The sequence below is a fragment of the Carassius auratus genome, chromosome 23 (assembly GCF_003368295.1).
Source record: "Carassius auratus strain Wakin chromosome 23, ASM336829v1, whole genome shotgun sequence".
Classification (NCBI taxonomy): domain Eukaryota; kingdom Metazoa; phylum Chordata; class Actinopteri; order Cypriniformes; family Cyprinidae; genus Carassius; species Carassius auratus.
The window spans coordinates 4,353,149-4,371,051 of NC_039265.1; the positions used below are offsets into that span (position 1 = coordinate 4,353,149).

Below are 17,903 nucleotides of genomic sequence, written 5' to 3' on the forward strand. Positions count from 1 at the left end.
CTCGGGGTGACCTGGCCGGACATCCATGAAATTCCCAGCAGTGCTGTGCCAGGCCTGATGATCAAGGAGGCTCCCTCAGAAACCTGTGATCTCAGCCACCTAATACCAGAACATGAAGCCGGATGGCTGGTGCTGGCGAGTGTTTAGTAAACACTGTAACTGAGCACTGCAAAGGAAACTCACATAGTTAATTAGTAGAAACGTAAACACCAGCAATTAAATACACATAAGTATATACAGAGAGGGTTACATTTACTCACCCACCCTCCTGCGCTGGAGCCCCACTCAAGGGGTGCCTCAGTTTAGTCTGGACCATCAGTCAGTTGGTTGCAATGAACAGAGAACCATAAAAACATTACAGGTCCAGCATAGGAGACTGTTATGCGAGAGGTTTCCACCTAACCTTGATCAGATGGAGAGCTGGTGGTTACAGGGGAATTAGGAAGGGGAGGATAAAAGCAGATGTTAACCCTCTGAAGTCGATTAACGCATATACGTGTAATGAGGCTATTTTCTCCTGATAACCTCTTAGACTCCAGAGGGTTAAAAATCCCCAAAGGGAATGAGTAGATACCTCGGTATCACTCCGATTCGGACAAAAACGTTGCCTCGTCTAGATCATACCCCTTAGGTTCTGCTTACCTCCTCGTGACCCACGATTCCTCTAACCCCTGCCAGCAGGTAGGGGAGGAGCGCGTGTTGCAACACTAGCCTACTGTGCCTGTCTTTGATCCTCAGATTGAGACAGGCCAGGACCCCTATGTTTTTTGGGCTCAGACCTGGACCTTCGTGGAACGAAGGATCTGAAAGCAGCAGAGTGCGCCTTCATCTCCCTGAACTTGTCAAATCGCCGTCTCAATGGAAATACAGAGAAGCTCAGAAGGCAAAACCTGAGCATCGAGAAGAAAGCATTTTCTTTCCTTCCGATGTCTGCCAGGTTCATCCTCAGATGTCTCTCCGCTGCCACCATGGCCGCCATAGTCCTGCCCATGGCGGAGGCGGTCTGCTTGGTAGCACGGAGAGAGATATGTGGTGTGGCGTAGCTCAGCTACTTGATCAGAAAAAGGCCCCTGCCTATCCAGGTCTCTGATAGCAGAGCACTAACCTCATTATCAGAAAGTGTTAAAGATATAACATCATCCTCCTGAGGCTCTCTCTTGTCCACCGCCCTTTTTTTTAAGAGCACGAAAGGGAAAGTCCCTCTTTAAACCATTCAAACAGATCCACCTGTATTCTCACGAGCTCATTCTCTTCCCCGCCTCAGCGCGGACAGGTCCTGAACCGCGGGAAGCAGATGGCTGCCTTTTTTTCCTTTTTCTTTCAGTAGAGAGACGAACAAGAGCAGATCTTTTTCCATTGAAAAAATACTCACAATGCATGCAGATTACCACCTCAAACACATCGCGTGCGTGCTCTTCAACCAAACAAATGACGCAAAGATCGCGTGTGTCATCGGGTGTCAAATAACGCCGACACAGATGCACACATTGTCTAAACGCTTGCCAGTTCTTTCAGATGCACACTTCAAACAAAACAGTCAGTGAAGAAGAAGAAGATAATGACGTACTCTCCCGGTGCTTATTTATAGTCGTGCCGGTAGTGACGCCGGAAAACAAGTTGGTGTTTTTTCAATGTATGCTTCAGACATGGGTCACGACGAGGTGTTCCCCAAAGCGACCCCTAGAGGACGCAGTTCGAAGTTCCCCGAAAGGGAACTGATGAGTTTACATTACGCATATGTGGCCAGGGGAAAGCTAAGCCTTACACACGCTCCACCTATGGTCCCTGCCATATATATTATATTTTATATATAAACTATTTAATATTACATAATAATATAATAAAGGGCAGGGTGCTGAGTTGCCAACCTTATGCAGGGACCCCTTCACATATACATAAATATTATACAATATAATATAATACTTTACTATATTGTAGTATTATATATATATATATATATATATATATATATATATATATATATATATATATATATATATATATATATATATATATATATTTAATTATACAGTAATTTTAAATAATTATGGACCCACTTTATATTAAGTGGCCTTAACTACTATGTACTTACATTTTAATTAATAATTTAGTACAATGTACTTATTGTGTACATACATGTTTTTACATTGTACTTATATAAAAAAAAACTACATGTAATTACATCTGTATTTAATTTCTGTAATTACATTTATAATTACACTGTTGACCATTACTTTACACCTTAACCCACCCTTAAACTTACCCATACCTCCAACCCTCTCCCTAACCTTACCCCATCCCACCTCAATAGCAGCAAAAGTGTTTTACAATACAATATATGAACACAATAAGTACATTGTACTTATTTTTTTTATGTAAGTACATAGTAGATAAGGCCACCTAAAATAAAGTGGGACCATAATTATTAAGTAGTTTATACTGTTATTATATTATATTATATTATATTATATTATATTATATTATATTATATTATATTATATTATATTATATTATATTATATTATGAGGGGACTGAAATATTAAAACAGCATAATGGTGCTGTTATGGTGTTAGCACTTTGCTAACTTCTACCATTTTGCTAACTTCAACCAAACCCTCACTCTGTCCAAAACCCTGCCCTCCAAATTCATGTAAGCAAACCCCAACAAAATGAATTACAGACAGAGAGGTTAATCTGGAATTCTACTTTAGAAAATGCTTTCTTCATATCAGCCAAAGTCTTCCCTCTCTTAGACAGCAATAAAAAAGGCTAAATTCATGGCAGGTTCTCAGTCAAGCATTACGTGCTGACCCAACCATTCCAGCGGATTTATCCCACTGAGCCGCAGCGTCACTAGGTCACTGTCTTTCATTTCTCACCTCAGCGAGTCAGCACCTTGAATTAATCCTGCTATAAAGCAGAAAAGTGCTGTGAGATAATGTATGACCGCACCATAACTGTATTATTGTGCTCAGTTGTGTTGTAGCAGAGGGCCTGAGATGAGGTGAGCGTATTTGTGTAGTTTTCTCACGTCTGGGATAAAGTCCTGGAAAACAGCTGTGTAAAGGGAATTGGAGCCTGTAGTTGTAAAGGCTAGAGAGGGCAGTGGGCCTTGGTTGTCTGGCTGTGACGTTTTAAATCATCTATCATCTGAGGACTTGTTAAACAGCTGCAGTTTGTCAGCGATACACACCCAAGGTTATAACCCAGAATAGGCTGAGGTAGCAGCTTCAGAGTTATCAGGTACAAACAATTAAAGAACTCATTATCATCACTTATTAGGTTCAGTTTGCTTATTATTAAATCAGCAAAAGTGATAATATTTCAGCCCTGTAATAATATTTCCTTCAATAGCGCACACACATATTATTATTAAAAGTATTAAGTACAATTATTAAAAGTAACGCATTTGTCTTATTTTACTGAAAAAAGAAAGAACATTTGAACAAACAACAAACTTGGATAATTACCATAACCTTTTAAACAACTGGGAACTTGAGGGGAAAATCACCTGTCAATTTCAGCGAGTTAAGAACAAATTCACACTCATGTGGGTTATCTATGTTATTGTCTTTGACAGACAGCATGTTGAAGCCACTCAGGCCGCCATTTTCTCCTCCTTCTCTGAAAGAGATGATGTACAGAAGTAAAAACATAGTAGTGCAGGCTGCTCATAAATACTATTGTGTATTGTGCATTTCATTTTTTGACAGACATTGATATTGTGATATTCCAATGATGTGGGTTTGAAAACAGACGGATCATAAGGTGATAAAATTTATTTCTTAGCCAGCAAGTAGTGAAGTGGTTGATGCCTGTGAGTGTGTAATGTCAATGTTTTCAGTTTAATATTCCAACTGACAGCCAGCTTAGGTTTTTGACAGACATGATAACATTCATAAGGGGTCAACTATGTTTGATTGTTGGGTATAAAAAACGAGAATTAAAGCGTTTTGCATAGCTAACTATACTTCCCTTTCATTCGGTCACACTTGACGTCAAGTCGGTGACTGACAAATTGGGATATCGCTTCGATAGACCAATCTACTTCGAGTGTAAACTAAATGAGCCAATGCAGATTGGCATGCAATTATTGCATCCAGCCTCACCTGATCACAGCGTGAGTATAAGAAGGCAGCAGGTGCAATGCATACCAGCTTTTCTCTTTGGAGCTGAGCGACAACTATGTTCTGCTGTATCTAACAGTGTTTTAAAGTGAGCAAAGAGTTCAGCGCGCTCTTGGAAGCTGCTGGTGTTGGTGGCATGGTGCTTCAGTGGTGGTCGTTCTGTGTCGAGCGGGTTGCGCACTTCAGGTTGCACTATCTCCCTGTTGTCCTGCAAGTGGCCAGTTCCCCTGTGCTCCTCAGCACTAAAAGAGCATTTCCCTAACAAAGCATTTTCTCTAAAAGTGCTTCATGGAATCTTTATGAAGACAAGGGATCATCCTTTTTAAGGATGCCATTTCACCCATGTATTTCTGGCACCGGCTGATGGTCACAATTGCTGCCTCATGAGTCTGGACATTAAGCACGCTGAGTTGGCTTTCGTCGAAGACTCATGTTTCCACTGAAGGAAGATGAACATCTCTGAGCTGCGGACCAGGCTTCGCTACCTCCAGGTGGCGGAAATCCATTGTCTCTGCCGCAATGTAAGGCTAGTTCTGGCAGCTGCCAGGCGAGGACTATTTCTGGCAGTAGCATGTGCAGTTTGAGAGTCACAGTGGTGGCAAACCCCTAAGGGGCCCACCACTCCTTCAGCACCTCCGATCCAGTCAGGCAGCCCATAGAATGAACTAGGCCCTTTTCAAAGAGCATACCAGTGGTATCTAGCGGAGCCTCTCCCGAAGACCAGATGACAATTACTGCACTGGAGGGAGAGCTCTCTGATGAAGATTCAGCTGCACACCCTCCAGAGATGGCCCGTGCTGGTTTTTCAGACATGCTAGGGCATTACGGTGGGTGCACCAGTCCCAGGCACTGAAGGACTTTCATCAGGGTCGTCACGATACAGCAGTTCTGAAAGGGCACCAAACCCCAACTGGCCCCTCACTCCAAGCGAGTTCCCTGGGTCATGCGATGTCCCCGCTTTTGGTCCAGGAACACCATCTCTGGCTGTGTCTGGCTGACATTAGGGACTCAGACAAACTATGGTTCCTCAATGCCCCTGAGTTTCAGACCGGCCTCTTGGACAAATCGGTCGAGAGCTTTGCCCAGCAGTTCTCGGCTGAACAGAAGCAGACAGAGGCAATCCGACACATTCTGCCCTGTCTACGAGACACGCTTACTCCTTGAAGTGGAACCTGTTTGTCAAGTGGTGTTCTTCTCGTCGAGAAGACCCCCAGAGATGCCTGATCAGGGTCATTCTTTCCTTTTTGCAGCAAGGGCTGGAGCAAAGGCTGTATCCCTCAACCCTCAAAGTCCAGGTTGCTGTGATTGCTGCATACCATGACCTCATTGAAGGGAAGTCGGTGGGAAAGCATGACCTTGTCATCAGGTTCCTTAGAGGGGCCAGGAGGTTAAATCCTTTCCTGGCCCCTCTCCTGTCCCTAGTGCTTATCTCACTACTGCAGGCCCAATTTGAGCCTTTGCATTCAGTCGAGCTAAAGTTTAATTGAAAATTCTGCTGCTGCTTGCATTGGCCTCAAGAGGGTAGGGGACCTGTACACATTTTAGGTTGATGATTTGTGCCTAGAATTTGGGCCGGCTGACTCACGGGTAATCCTGAGGCCTTGGCTTGGCAATTTGCCCAAGGTTCCCACTACTCCCTTCAGGGATCTGGTTAGCTTCCAAGCACTGCCCTAAGTGGAGGCAGACCCAGCCCTAGCATTGATCGGTTCCCTCCGAGCCCTGAGATGGTACGTGGACCGGACGCAAAGCTTTAGGACCTCGTTCGGTTCATGGCCTTCATGTGGAGCCGGTGTCCTTCTGTGTTCTCACCTCAAATGGGTAGTGGCACTAAGAGGCCCCGGTTAGTGTCGGCTTGCTAAAACCACTCCAGAGAGTCCATACCGTAGACCCTGTCGAGTTCCTTCATCCCCTCGGCAGTCAGACGTGGCAGAGCATCCATCGCCAGGTCTTCATTCGCTGAAACCTTGAGAACCTGTAGAAGACAGGGTTCCATATGAGAGACCTAAGTGGATCCCATATGTCTAATGTCCATGGTATAGCCTTAGAGCCCATGTTTCCCCAGCCATTTTTGAAGAGGGTTTCAATCACCTCCAATTTTCCATACATACCTAAACAGATGTTCATATGTATATTTGCTCCAGAGGCCTCCTTCAGGTAGGATGGAGGTCCCACAGCATCCCTGTTCCAAGTGGACTGGATACGTTTTCCCAGTGTTATCCAATCTCACTGAGTGGGTAGTGCTTCAACAATGGTGAATGGAACTACTTGTTGCGAGCCCTGGCCTACACCAAAAATGGGCACAGGTGGTTTGCACAGGGCACTGGAAGGGTCACCATTCATGGCACTTTGTTAGGGAATCCCAATTCGTCAGTCACCGACATGATATTGAGAGTGACCAACTGAAAGGGAATGTCTCAGTTATGTATGATAACCCTCATTCCCTGAAGGAGGGAACAGAGACGTCACATCCCATCGCCATGGCTGCTTTACCACCACTGAGTGGCTGGGTCCTCAGCTTGGCTTCTCAGCAAAACCTGGTATGCATTGCACCTGCTGTCTTCTTATACTCACGCTGTGATCAGCTGCAGCTGGATGCAATAATTGCGATAATTGCCAATGTGCATTTGAAGTAAATTGGTCTATCGAAGCGATATCCCAATTTGTCAACCACCGACATGACGTCTCTGTTCCCTCCTTCAGGAATGTACATAACCGAGACGTTCTTTTTTGGAATGAAGTTTATGCCATGGCTTAAATAAATTACATGCCCCTCCAAAACTGACATGTTTGCATGCTGCAAATTCATTGACTATTCAAACATAATTGCAAGATTGAAGATGCAGTTAAAATGGCTGCAACACTGACTTGTTTTGGATGTACTAGAATAAAATCAATGTCTAATACAAGACACATTGTCAGATTGATTAAATATACATATTTAAAAAAAACAGAACAATGCTTCTTGTTAATATTATTTTGTTGTTTCGAGCAATATTGTGCACCATGCACTAACAGCAAGCTATGAATCTGTAGAGACCACCCACTCTCTCCAGCTAGTTTCTGTTCTGCCAAACGTTTGGCAGGACCTACAGCTTTTTTTGTTTCTTCCTATCACGAATAAGTTTAACTCAGTTTGAATACAGTTTACATTATAGAAGACATATAATGATCATTTGATTTATTTTCACTAGTTATATCATGATAAAAATAAATTATGTAGTTTTTATTTACGTGTGCATTTGTTGTTTTGTCTTTTACCTCAAGAACAAAAGAAATTGAAAAATAAAATAATATATATATATATATATATAAAGTTTACTGTCACACTTAATTTGCAAAAGCTGTACAACTTTACAATTTGACATTTCTGCATATTACTTTTGTTTTATAATGAGAATTTGTTTTTTGCAATACAATAATGAGAATGGAGCAAGAATTGGTTTAATTATTGAAAAATTAAAATCGCAGTGCAATAAAGAAATCTTAATGGACTTCATTTGCAGAGTATCATTTCATTATTTTCATTCCAGGATGATATATAACCTGGACATGTTCTTGATGGTTTTGTGAGTTAGTCAATAAGTAAACTTTTATGTCTTATAATGGATCATCATGGACAATTAGCGTTCTTGAGAAGCAATAACACTTTGTTGATGTGTGGATTGCATAGAGAATTTCCTCCCACACTGAACAAGATAAGTTTGGCAGATGCCCTGAAGCAGTTATCGTTATGGAATTCAGCAGTCATATCTAGATACATCTCCAAAGGTTTGATTTTGTCTGCCAAAAGTGTTCTTTGCAGCAGGTCAGGTTCTGTTCCTTCTGTTCCTAGATCACTCCGATCCTGTTTAAGTGTGTGAAGTGACATACAGCCAAGTATGGTGACCTATACTCAGAATTTGTTCTCTGCATTTTACCCATCCAAAGTGCACACACACACAGCAGTGAACACACACACACACCATGAACACACACCCGGAGCAGTTTTGCTCCGGTTTTAAGTTTTGCGATTGCTAAAACTTTGTCTAAGTCAAGTGTGTCATTATAGCCAGTGAGTTTTTTGGCAAGACAAAACAGACATCCATTCTGCTGATTACATCTGATTATTCCTAGACATCACATTCACAGACCGCTTTATCTGAGACAGACTTCTATTTTATTTGTATCTGTTTATATGTGCTGTTGTATTTACAATACGTGCCCTGGCAGTCGCACAGATAAACCAGCAGGAGTATCTCGGAGAGCTGTAAAATCAGTGTGAGTTCAGTGGAGATAATGTGTCCCATAAAAAGCAAAGTGTCTCTTGTCCTCTAAGCATATGCGGTCACCCCAGAGCAAAGATGCGGGCACAACTTCTCCTTCACTGCCACAATTCTCTATCTCCCTCAATGCAAACAGAGACATCAGTCTCAAACTCTGAGTCCAGTGATCATATCAGTGTTTTAAAGGCACACAATACGAGGGGAGGATAAGCCAAACATTGCATCACATTTTCATCCGGGTCTGGTTTAGACAGTACGTGTGTTAATATGGCTTGATAATATCTGTAATTATCAAAATACCTTGCATGAGCACATCTGCAGTAGAGACATACCCAAAACTAAATACCTTATATGGAGAGGAACAGATGATGGCTTCAAAATGAAAACTTCTAAGCAGTTGATCACGTATTTGTCAGACATAGTCATTTGTCGTGTTTGGTAAGCAAACACGAGAAATGACTACTAGTACTATCAACTAAGGTAATGAATCATATATGTGTCTCTCAAGCTCTAACTACTTTATTAACCTCCCAATTATTGTCCATTTGGAGCATCTTATGTCATTTTACTACACATTCAACCAGTTGAAATTACCTTGGGATCGTTTAGTCAGCCAATTTCCTTAGATCACAGGTCTTGTTTTTTTCCACCATGAATTAGTAAAATCATATAATTGGACAGCTGTGGGCTGGTTGCAAGCTGTTCAAACAAGTGCATTATTTGTCAGTATTTGTTAAATCTTGAAAATGATCCAGACTCTGAGTCACTCTGTAAATATGTCAGATGTATCTAATGAAACTGAATCACATTGCAAAATGTTTTTGAATCAGAGACAGAGTTATTGTGCTTATATCATACACTCGAGCAAATAAAAAATGGTAAACTATGGTATTCTGATAGGATAGTGGCGGATAGATAGATTGAATGCATTATAAAATAGTTGCATTTACATAAGCAGTATTTTGTCTTGTTTTCTAGTTAAAAAACACAATTGAAGCAAAAATGATTGTGACAAATAGAACTGCATAAGTTTTTGAGTTGTTTTCTGATAATAAATATTGTTGTTTTTCCTTACCCAGTTGCTAAATGGATTTTTCTTGTTTTAAGCATAAAATCCAACAAAATGTGGAGTGTAATTGCAAAATTCATCTTAAAATGATATTTGTATTGTTCATACACAAGCTGTGTTATGCAGTCTTTTTTATGATAACATTTTAAAGAGGATTTTCCTTATTGAGGATCTTTAGGGGAACAAATTAACTTCTGCTTGTGTGTGTGTGAAAAAGTCTGAGAATGTCAGATGTTTTCGTTGCGATTTGCAGGTGCTGAAGTGTCATTAATCAAACTGGTATTCTCAAGAGGCTGCCGGGCTGCGGCTCTGACTCACACTGGCGTTTTCTATCCTTCTTTGCATCTTTTCTTTTGTTAGCTCCTCCTGCAGACTATCTGTGGACCACTTGACTTATGCAATGACAGATTGCATAACTGCAGCATAGCGCATTTTCCCATATATTCCCAGTGCAGGAATGGGACCTTGAATAATAAAACAGCTTGTCCTGTCAGGTGAACTGTCAGCTTCATTAAATTATTCACACAATGCAATGGGTACAGACGGGCTCTCCACCACTGGAGCAGAGATTTGACGCTTGAGCAATGAGAAATCCTTTTTGTTTGCCAATATCCCTATGTTTTTAACGAAATTAGAAGGCTAAGTCTCTTTTCATTATGTTTACCATTCTTCGCAGCAAAAGATGTACCATTGCATTTGAGCTATCTGGAACTTTGAAGCAAGAATTTTATATTTTTAATAATGTACAGTATATCTAAAATCCAGACCTCCATCTGATAGTTTCTACAGTATGTGAAGGGTTTCAAGTAAACAGTTCAGACATACTGTATACTTGCTTTCACCTCTGAGAAAAACTACCTTCACTTCAAAAAAAAAATAAATAAAATGTGTTAGCATCTTAGTAAGTCAATTACTGATTACTGATATTACTGATGTATTAAAGTACTGAATACCCTATTACTGATGAAATCCCACTTGCTGACAAATAGCACATCACCTTTCACATTATAGGCCACATTTTAATAATCAAGAGATCAGACAGTATGTCACATTATGTTGATGATCTGTACCTGTGTCTATGTCAGAACCGTTTGCATGTTTGATGGAGCGAGTAAGTTGTTTCATTCAGTTCCCATCAAAGAGAATGAGATTCAGAGACTCAGGAGTGTCGCATCACACGTCATCTTGACTCTCTTTTTGCCTGTCAGGGTTTCTGTTGGTGTAGCCGTCAAGCATGAAGTGGAATTTATTCAAGAAGAAGCCTGCAGCCATGGTGGGCCCCGAGCCCACAGGTGCCAGTGCCCTGACCATGGCCCCTGTTGTTTCCACACCTGCAGAGAACTCCACTGAGCACCAGGGACCCGTCAGCAAGAATGACGTCTTTGGTGACATCAAAAACAAGTTCCTCAATGAGATGGACAAGCTTCCACGTGAGTATTTGACTATTTATTGTGTGATATTTCATAATCCCTAACCAGAGACCAACATTTCTCATGTGACTCAAGCTCCAAACTCAGCCTTCAGACTCTGCTGTTCAGTGTGTTGTATCTTTTCTAACCGATTGGACCAACCAATAATAAAAATCCAACATGAAAGTCTGTCTTGACTAGGACTGCCACCGATTTTCTATATCTATATTCTCTAAGATTTTTCTAGTTGTCTAAATGTCATTCAAGCCGTTATTAATTGCATGTCTATATTAATCAAATTTATTAAATATATACTGACAAGAATATGACTATGAATGTGTCAGGAAAATTATTTATATTAAATTATTTATTTTTAATAAATTAGTGTTTTCTGAGTCATTGCCAGTTGGAGAGATGAAGTTGATGACTCCACATCTCCATCATAGCCAGAATTGAATTGGTTTGTTAAAAAGTAGACATAACTTTTTATAGATATATTTCTGAAATCTGTGAGGCAGGTAGCTATGGAAGGCCGTTTATGCCACGGAATTTTAAAATAAAATAAGGTAATTGTGACTTTTTATCTCACAATTCTGACTTTTTCTCTCCCAATTGCAAGTTATAAAGTCATATGTAAGAGATTTTAACTTACAATTCTAAGAAAGAAAGTCAGAATTGTGAGAGAAAAACTTTGTGGCCTAATTGATATTATTATTAAATCTAGAATATGGTTAAAACAATGGGTGGGCCTGGTGAGATTTAGTTTAAATATTTAGAGTCCAAAAGAGTTGAATTAATCTGTAAATGCAAGTCCTAACACATCATTTGTATTGTTAAAGTAAATTTTAAAGTGTCCTAACCGATTTGGGTGTGAGTGATCTAATGTTTAAGAGCCCAACCTTTAAAATAGTTTTTGTTCATTTATTTAGCATTTTTCCAGTTTAATCCAGTTCAGGTTTTTACTAGATCCTGCATTACTGTAAATCCTCACTATTTGGGGAACAGAAACAGTCTTTATAGACTGGACAATACTTCTATCTTTTAAATGGGTAGAGCGTCCTGGAGTTGTTGGTGTCCGACAGGAGTTCTGCTCCAACTCTGCTGGGTGCAGGCCATCAGCGCGAAAAAGCTTAGGACACTCCAAGAAAAGATTCCAATTATCCACAAAGAGCAGTTCCTTTACACCATGACAATAACCATTAGTTTAAAGCAAAAAGTCTACTGAACCTTTTGTGTCCTCGTCAATATGTGCGAAGCAGTCCTGACACAATGATCGTCGATGTGCTGCATACCGTCTCTATCAGGCTCCTGAAGTCTCTTTCAGGCTCTCCAATTAAATCTGCACCGAGTTCAGTTCAAACATGCCCTCATCTGCACTCAAAGGTAGACACAAATCTGCCAAGGCAAGTAACAGTGAGTAAAATAATAGTACTGTGTCTCATTCATGAAACATTCGTAAATATACGAGTAAATATGTGAGTGATTTGCGCGTAAAGAGAACTTCCCGAAAACTCTTCTCCTGATTCACAAAAACTTCGTAAACGTCAGATGTGATAGTGAAATGTGTGTGTGTGTTAATGAATTCCAATCAGTCGTAAATGGGATGCGCGTGCACGCTCATTCTCAATTTCCATAAATCCCGCCCATTAAATCCGACTGACAACTATATATGGGCATCATATTATGACACCAAACGAAGGATTTCAACAAAAGCGAATGAAAAATGAAAATTTCTCAGCTGCAGAAATTTAAGTTTTATTATCAGATGTTCATTCAAAACGCCACGTTTTATTTTCAAGCGTACATAGTGGCGTATCAGGTCCTAAAAAAAGGAAGCTTGGCAGCATATTACAGATGCTGTTAATAGAGTTTCATCTGTTAATCGAACAGTCCCAGAAGTGAAAAGAAAAACCGAATGTAATTACTATATATAATATTTTTTTCAAAATGCTGTGTAAATATGTACCAGATTATGAATTAAAATTCAGCCGTATTAATGAGCAAAACGTTCAGACGTTAAACACACTATTTACTCGTGGCTGGGAGCAGGTGTAGATTTATTTCGTACCAACTAACATTTGGAAAATACGAACGTTTTAATGAATCCGAAAATTTACGCCAAAACCACTTTACACGCGATTTACACAAAAATTTGTTCTGCTCGTGTTTCATGAATGAGACCCAATGTGTGTGAATAGTGTAAAAAATGTAAGCAAGATTAGCGACAACCACGCTGATGATGCTAACAACCTACAAGCTAGTAGCGGACTATAAACTAGTGATAACAAGGCACTCCAAATTTTTTTTTTTTTTTTTTTTTTTTGTAGAATACAAAAGGGTATATATTCACACGTTATAGAAATAAAATAAAAATATATAATCATATCATATACATGTGTTTGCCGCTCTTGTCATTTACCTACTACATGTGCGAGCTGGTGGGCGGGGCTAAACAGGCAGCGTTGCAGAAGCAGGTGTTGATCTTCTTCTGTGGAGGCGGTGCTTATCTACACTATTACATCATCCAGTCATACATTCCACAACATGTGGTTTTGGCAGACTGCCTTCAGCAGAAGCTGTTTTTAGACTTACAAGAAAGTTTTGAGTTTTGAAAGTTACAGGATGTTTTTATAGCAAAATTGCTCTTATTTATCAAAGGATAAAGGAAAATCAATATTCGGGAGTTGACATGATAGATATAGAACCTATTTTATGTATTGTTAAACAGAATGTGATTTCTTTAAATCATACTCTCATTGTGGATTGAGCCCCCTTAATATGGAAATCCTAGAATCACTCCTAAATGAATTACCTCAAAGACAAGCCATTAACCATCAGTTGTTGTTGTTTTTTCTGTGATTTACAGACTAATACAATTTTGTTCCACTAAGCCTCTTCTCATCATCCAGCATTTCGTTGACTATTACGGGTGCAGCCCTAGTCTTGACAAACTTTCATTGTCTAGAATATGCCTAAAGCTATGGCTATGACTACACGAAGTGAGATTTAAACTTTAATCCTGTCCTGTATTGATGTAGGTAATAGTGAAAAAAAGACCTCTCGCTTAATGACCCTTATAAATCTAGGTTTGTATTTCCAGCCTCTGTTCAACCATATTTCTCTGTCTTTCTCTCACTTTTTAGTGCCTCCTTGGGCCATCATCGCCATTGCGATCGTAGCCGTGGTCCTCATTCTCACGTGCTGCTTCTGCATCGTTAAAAAGACCTGCCTTAAGAAGAAAAAAGGCAAGAAGGGAAAGAAAGGCAAGGGAGACGTGGGAATGAAGAACATGAAAGGAGGAGAGGTACGACCACCCAACACCAGCGCTCTTCACCCTTAAAGGGATAGTTCACGTCAAAATAAAATATTTATTTCAAACTTACTCATTCTGATGTTTCAGCCCTGTATCTCTTTCTTTCATGACACATAATGAGATGTTGCGGTAAAAAGCGTACAAGCTGTTTTTTAAGATAAACTGAAAGGAGATGGTAAGCTCCAAAATTATATAAAAATTCAGGTAATAATGTCGTACATGTGCAGCTTGAACATTCTTCTAAACATCTCCTTTTATGTCTCACAACAGAATGACTTGAGAGTTAATAAATGATGTCTAAATGAAAATTTTGGGTGAACTATTCCTTTAAAACCGTATGAAGAGACAGAAAGATTAATGTTTTTCCACTTGCTAATTTCCTTCTGCTGCTAATGAGTTTAATAGGGTTCGATACATATCTAATCTGAATCTTTCACTTGTTTAATGCCTTTAACAAAGCAATATATTTGAAAGACTCAGCAAAGCTTGTTTGTTTTTAAAAACGGCTGTGTTATTACCTCACATATCCTTAATATAGCTTCTAGGTCAAGCAAATGGATGGTTGGTATTCTGGAAAGATTTTTTAGCCATTTAATATTCATGGAATATAAAATATTCAGTGTTGTACGTCATTTGCTGCCTGTAAAGCAGGAAAGCTACATGAAAGATTTCCCGCCACGTCATTTCATTTGCCGTGTTCGTATAATTTGGTTTCCAAACGAATGTATGTGCTGTTAATCTCTTGTGCTTTTGTGTTAAAAAATGACACATTTTCCAGCGAACACGCAGCAGCTCTAAATCTTTGTTATCTGTGCTGGAAATATAATAGCTGAATAGCTGAAGAGTTTTGCTGTATTTTCCGTGTTGTGTCAGATCCCGCTGTGTGCTGTACTGTATGTTTGCTATTGTGACAAGCTAATTTCCCTTTGGGAATCATTAAAGTTCTGCTTGTCATATAATGTATAATTTTCTATATACAAAAAATCTCAGAAAAACTTAGATGTGCATAAGCAACATCAAGACATGCTTAATATTTACGGGAGACCAGGGGTTATTGTAACATGTTTTTTTTTCTGTTCATAACATACTCTGTACTGCATATTTATCTGCTAGATTTTTGTACAGTATAAGTAAATTTTACTGTATATGTGGCAAAAGTAACTCTTTAATAGGCTTATTATGAGAATAGCAAGATTTAATATTGAATTAAAAGTTCATATCACTGATCAAAATCTGTAAGGCTCACTATTACTTATAAATCTAAATATAGTTATACCATCTCAAAACAGGCTTATTAAGTTTAACTAATTCTATTCTAAGAAAAAACTATTATTAATTTTAGCTAGCTGTAGAAGCAACATTTTTCATGTTCATAGTTTAACTAAACGAAATAAAACTAAAACTGAAGTAAAAATTATGAGGGCATATTTAACAATACCTATTACTAATAAAAATGACAAAAACAAAACAAAATTATAAAATTGTTATATTTAGATGCTATGCTAAAAACACATAAAAAAATAAAATTTCCGTTCAGTTCAGTTAAACTTATTAAACTATTAAAATAATAATAACTGTTGTTAACTGATGATGTCATGATATTATATATATATATATATATATATATATATATATATATATATATATATATATATATATATATATAATAATTATTATTATTTCTTTTTTTATGTATGATTTAAGACATTTAATGTTTTACACTTTCCCTCAGTCTCCCGTACTGTACAATAAAATTGCCTCAAATGTGTCTCTATGTTATTTGCTTCTTAGATTTATTTGGTTAAATTTGTTGTTTGCATTAGCCAAGAACGTAACGTGTTTATTTAAACCAAAATGTGTCCTTTTTGATAAATGTCCATTAAGTGTTACTTGATTGTGTCTTCTGTGAGTTCAATCTCTCCCTCTCTCTCCATTTCTTCATCTCTCTATCCCTCCCGCTTTGTGTCTGATTTGTGCTCCGTGTATCTTGACTGTGCTGGACCTGTCTTCTTACGGTAGGTGTGACATGGCTTGCAGCGCCCCTCTCTGAACGCCTGGTGTAAGCTCAGACCAGGGCGGGGGGAACTGGGCTTTTTGAAAACTGGCTGGGAATGAACTCTTTGGCTTCTTCTGGGGTCTTGCAAGCTGCAGGGGTGCTGAGGTTGCTTGAGGAGCTAGTTTGGGGTTGGTTTGGGGAGGGCTCGCATTCCACCAGTTTGACATGCCACATGAACACCGGCGGGATGGGGAGTACTGCCAAACGAGTAGAAGGAATGGCCCTTTAGAAGTGGATGTGCATTTGGTTATGAACTTAAACTTCATCCTAGCTTACTGAGAGACACCAACACACCAATCCTCACTAACATGCATGTTGAAAGGGTACGGTTGGTGATTTGTCCTCTAATAGCTGCTCCACCTATCGCAAATCTGTCCCTTAAATGATCTCTAACTGAAGTTATGCAACATACATGTTATATCTTTATATATTGCTTTCTTAAAGCAGTTAGCTAGCAGCAAAAGAACCAAAGAAATATCCAGATGAGGTGAAGCAGCATTTGAGACAATGCCCAATGCATGCCCTTCATACAGGCACCAGTGAATGACCATGACTTGACTTGAGAGTAACTTTCCTGGACGACCCATTGTGTGCAAAGATGCAAAGAAGCATTTACTTTCTTCCTGAAATGTAGAGATGAGTCGTGGGATGAAGTAGGTGGTGTGGGAAACAGCCATTCACCAGGAGAACTGTGTGTGTGTGTGTGTGTGTGTGTGTGTGTGTGTGTGTGTGTGTGTGTGTGTGTGTGTGTGTGTGTGTGTGTGTGAAAACCGCTAAGGGTGATGTGTATAATATTTTCTGTATTTGAAGTAACCTGAGCTATAAATGTGCGGTATCACTCCAGAGAGCGCAAAAGAAAATGTGCTGATGTGCTGACAACTGATTGGCTGAATGATCTCAAACCAAAAATGAGAAATGATAACATAATTTTTGGGGAAAATATCCCTATAAGACAGAATTAAATTATTACAGCATCATTACTCCAGTCTTCAGTGTCACATGATCCTTCAGAGATAAATCTAATATGCTATATTTGCAGCTCAATAAATATTTAATGTTATTATCAGTGTTGAAATAGTGATTCTTTTTTTTTCAGGAATCAAAAGAACAGCATTTTTTTGTGTTTGTTGTATTTAAATAAATAAAACATTTGTTATTGTTACTACTGATCAATTAAAGGCATCCTTGCTGAATATGCAAATATTTTTTTTTTATTCAATTAAGCAAAATGTTATGAAAACGTTACTTTAAAACAGCTATCATTAAAGATGTGTTTGTCCCTATGATGATGTAGTTAATATTAGGCTAACTTAGCAATGCCAACTAACCAAAACCCTGGGCTCTTGAGCTCAACCAGTGGTGTGTGTTTGAGGGGAAGATGACATGGGAAACCTGTTTGAAAACAATCATCTTTGAAGTTCCTTAAAGCTAATGGTGCATAAACACGTCTTCTTCACTGCCCTGAGAACTGAACAGAGGTTTAATTTATTATGTTTAAATTGTCTTCATTATGAATAATTTTATTTAATGCACACACATTTTACTGGCTTCTCACTAATAAAACACATCATAAATTTTGGACACATAATAGGCTAGTGTTTTTTCTTAGGGCAGTGAATAGCAGCTAAGAAAGTTAGGCTAAACAGTGTAAAATATGAACTTAATGC

General features: G+C 39.0%; 1 protein-coding gene across 3 annotated transcripts in view; it reads left to right on the forward strand.

Moving 5' to 3' along the window:
• The window catches only part of LOC113041040 (synaptotagmin-2), a 70,665-nt gene that overhangs the window by 41,414 nt on the left and 11,348 nt on the right, over positions 1–17,903 (forward strand). For all 3 annotated transcript variants that reach the window (XM_026199313.1, XM_026199314.1, XM_026199311.1), the window contains exons 2-3: positions 10,667–10,888; positions 14,011–14,171. In XM_026199313.1, the coding sequence (XP_026055098.1) occupies positions 10,693–10,888; positions 14,011–14,171 (357 nt within the window). In that variant the 5' untranslated portion in view covers positions 10,667–10,692. The remainder of the gene's footprint in view (positions 1–10,666; positions 10,889–14,010; positions 14,172–17,903) is intronic.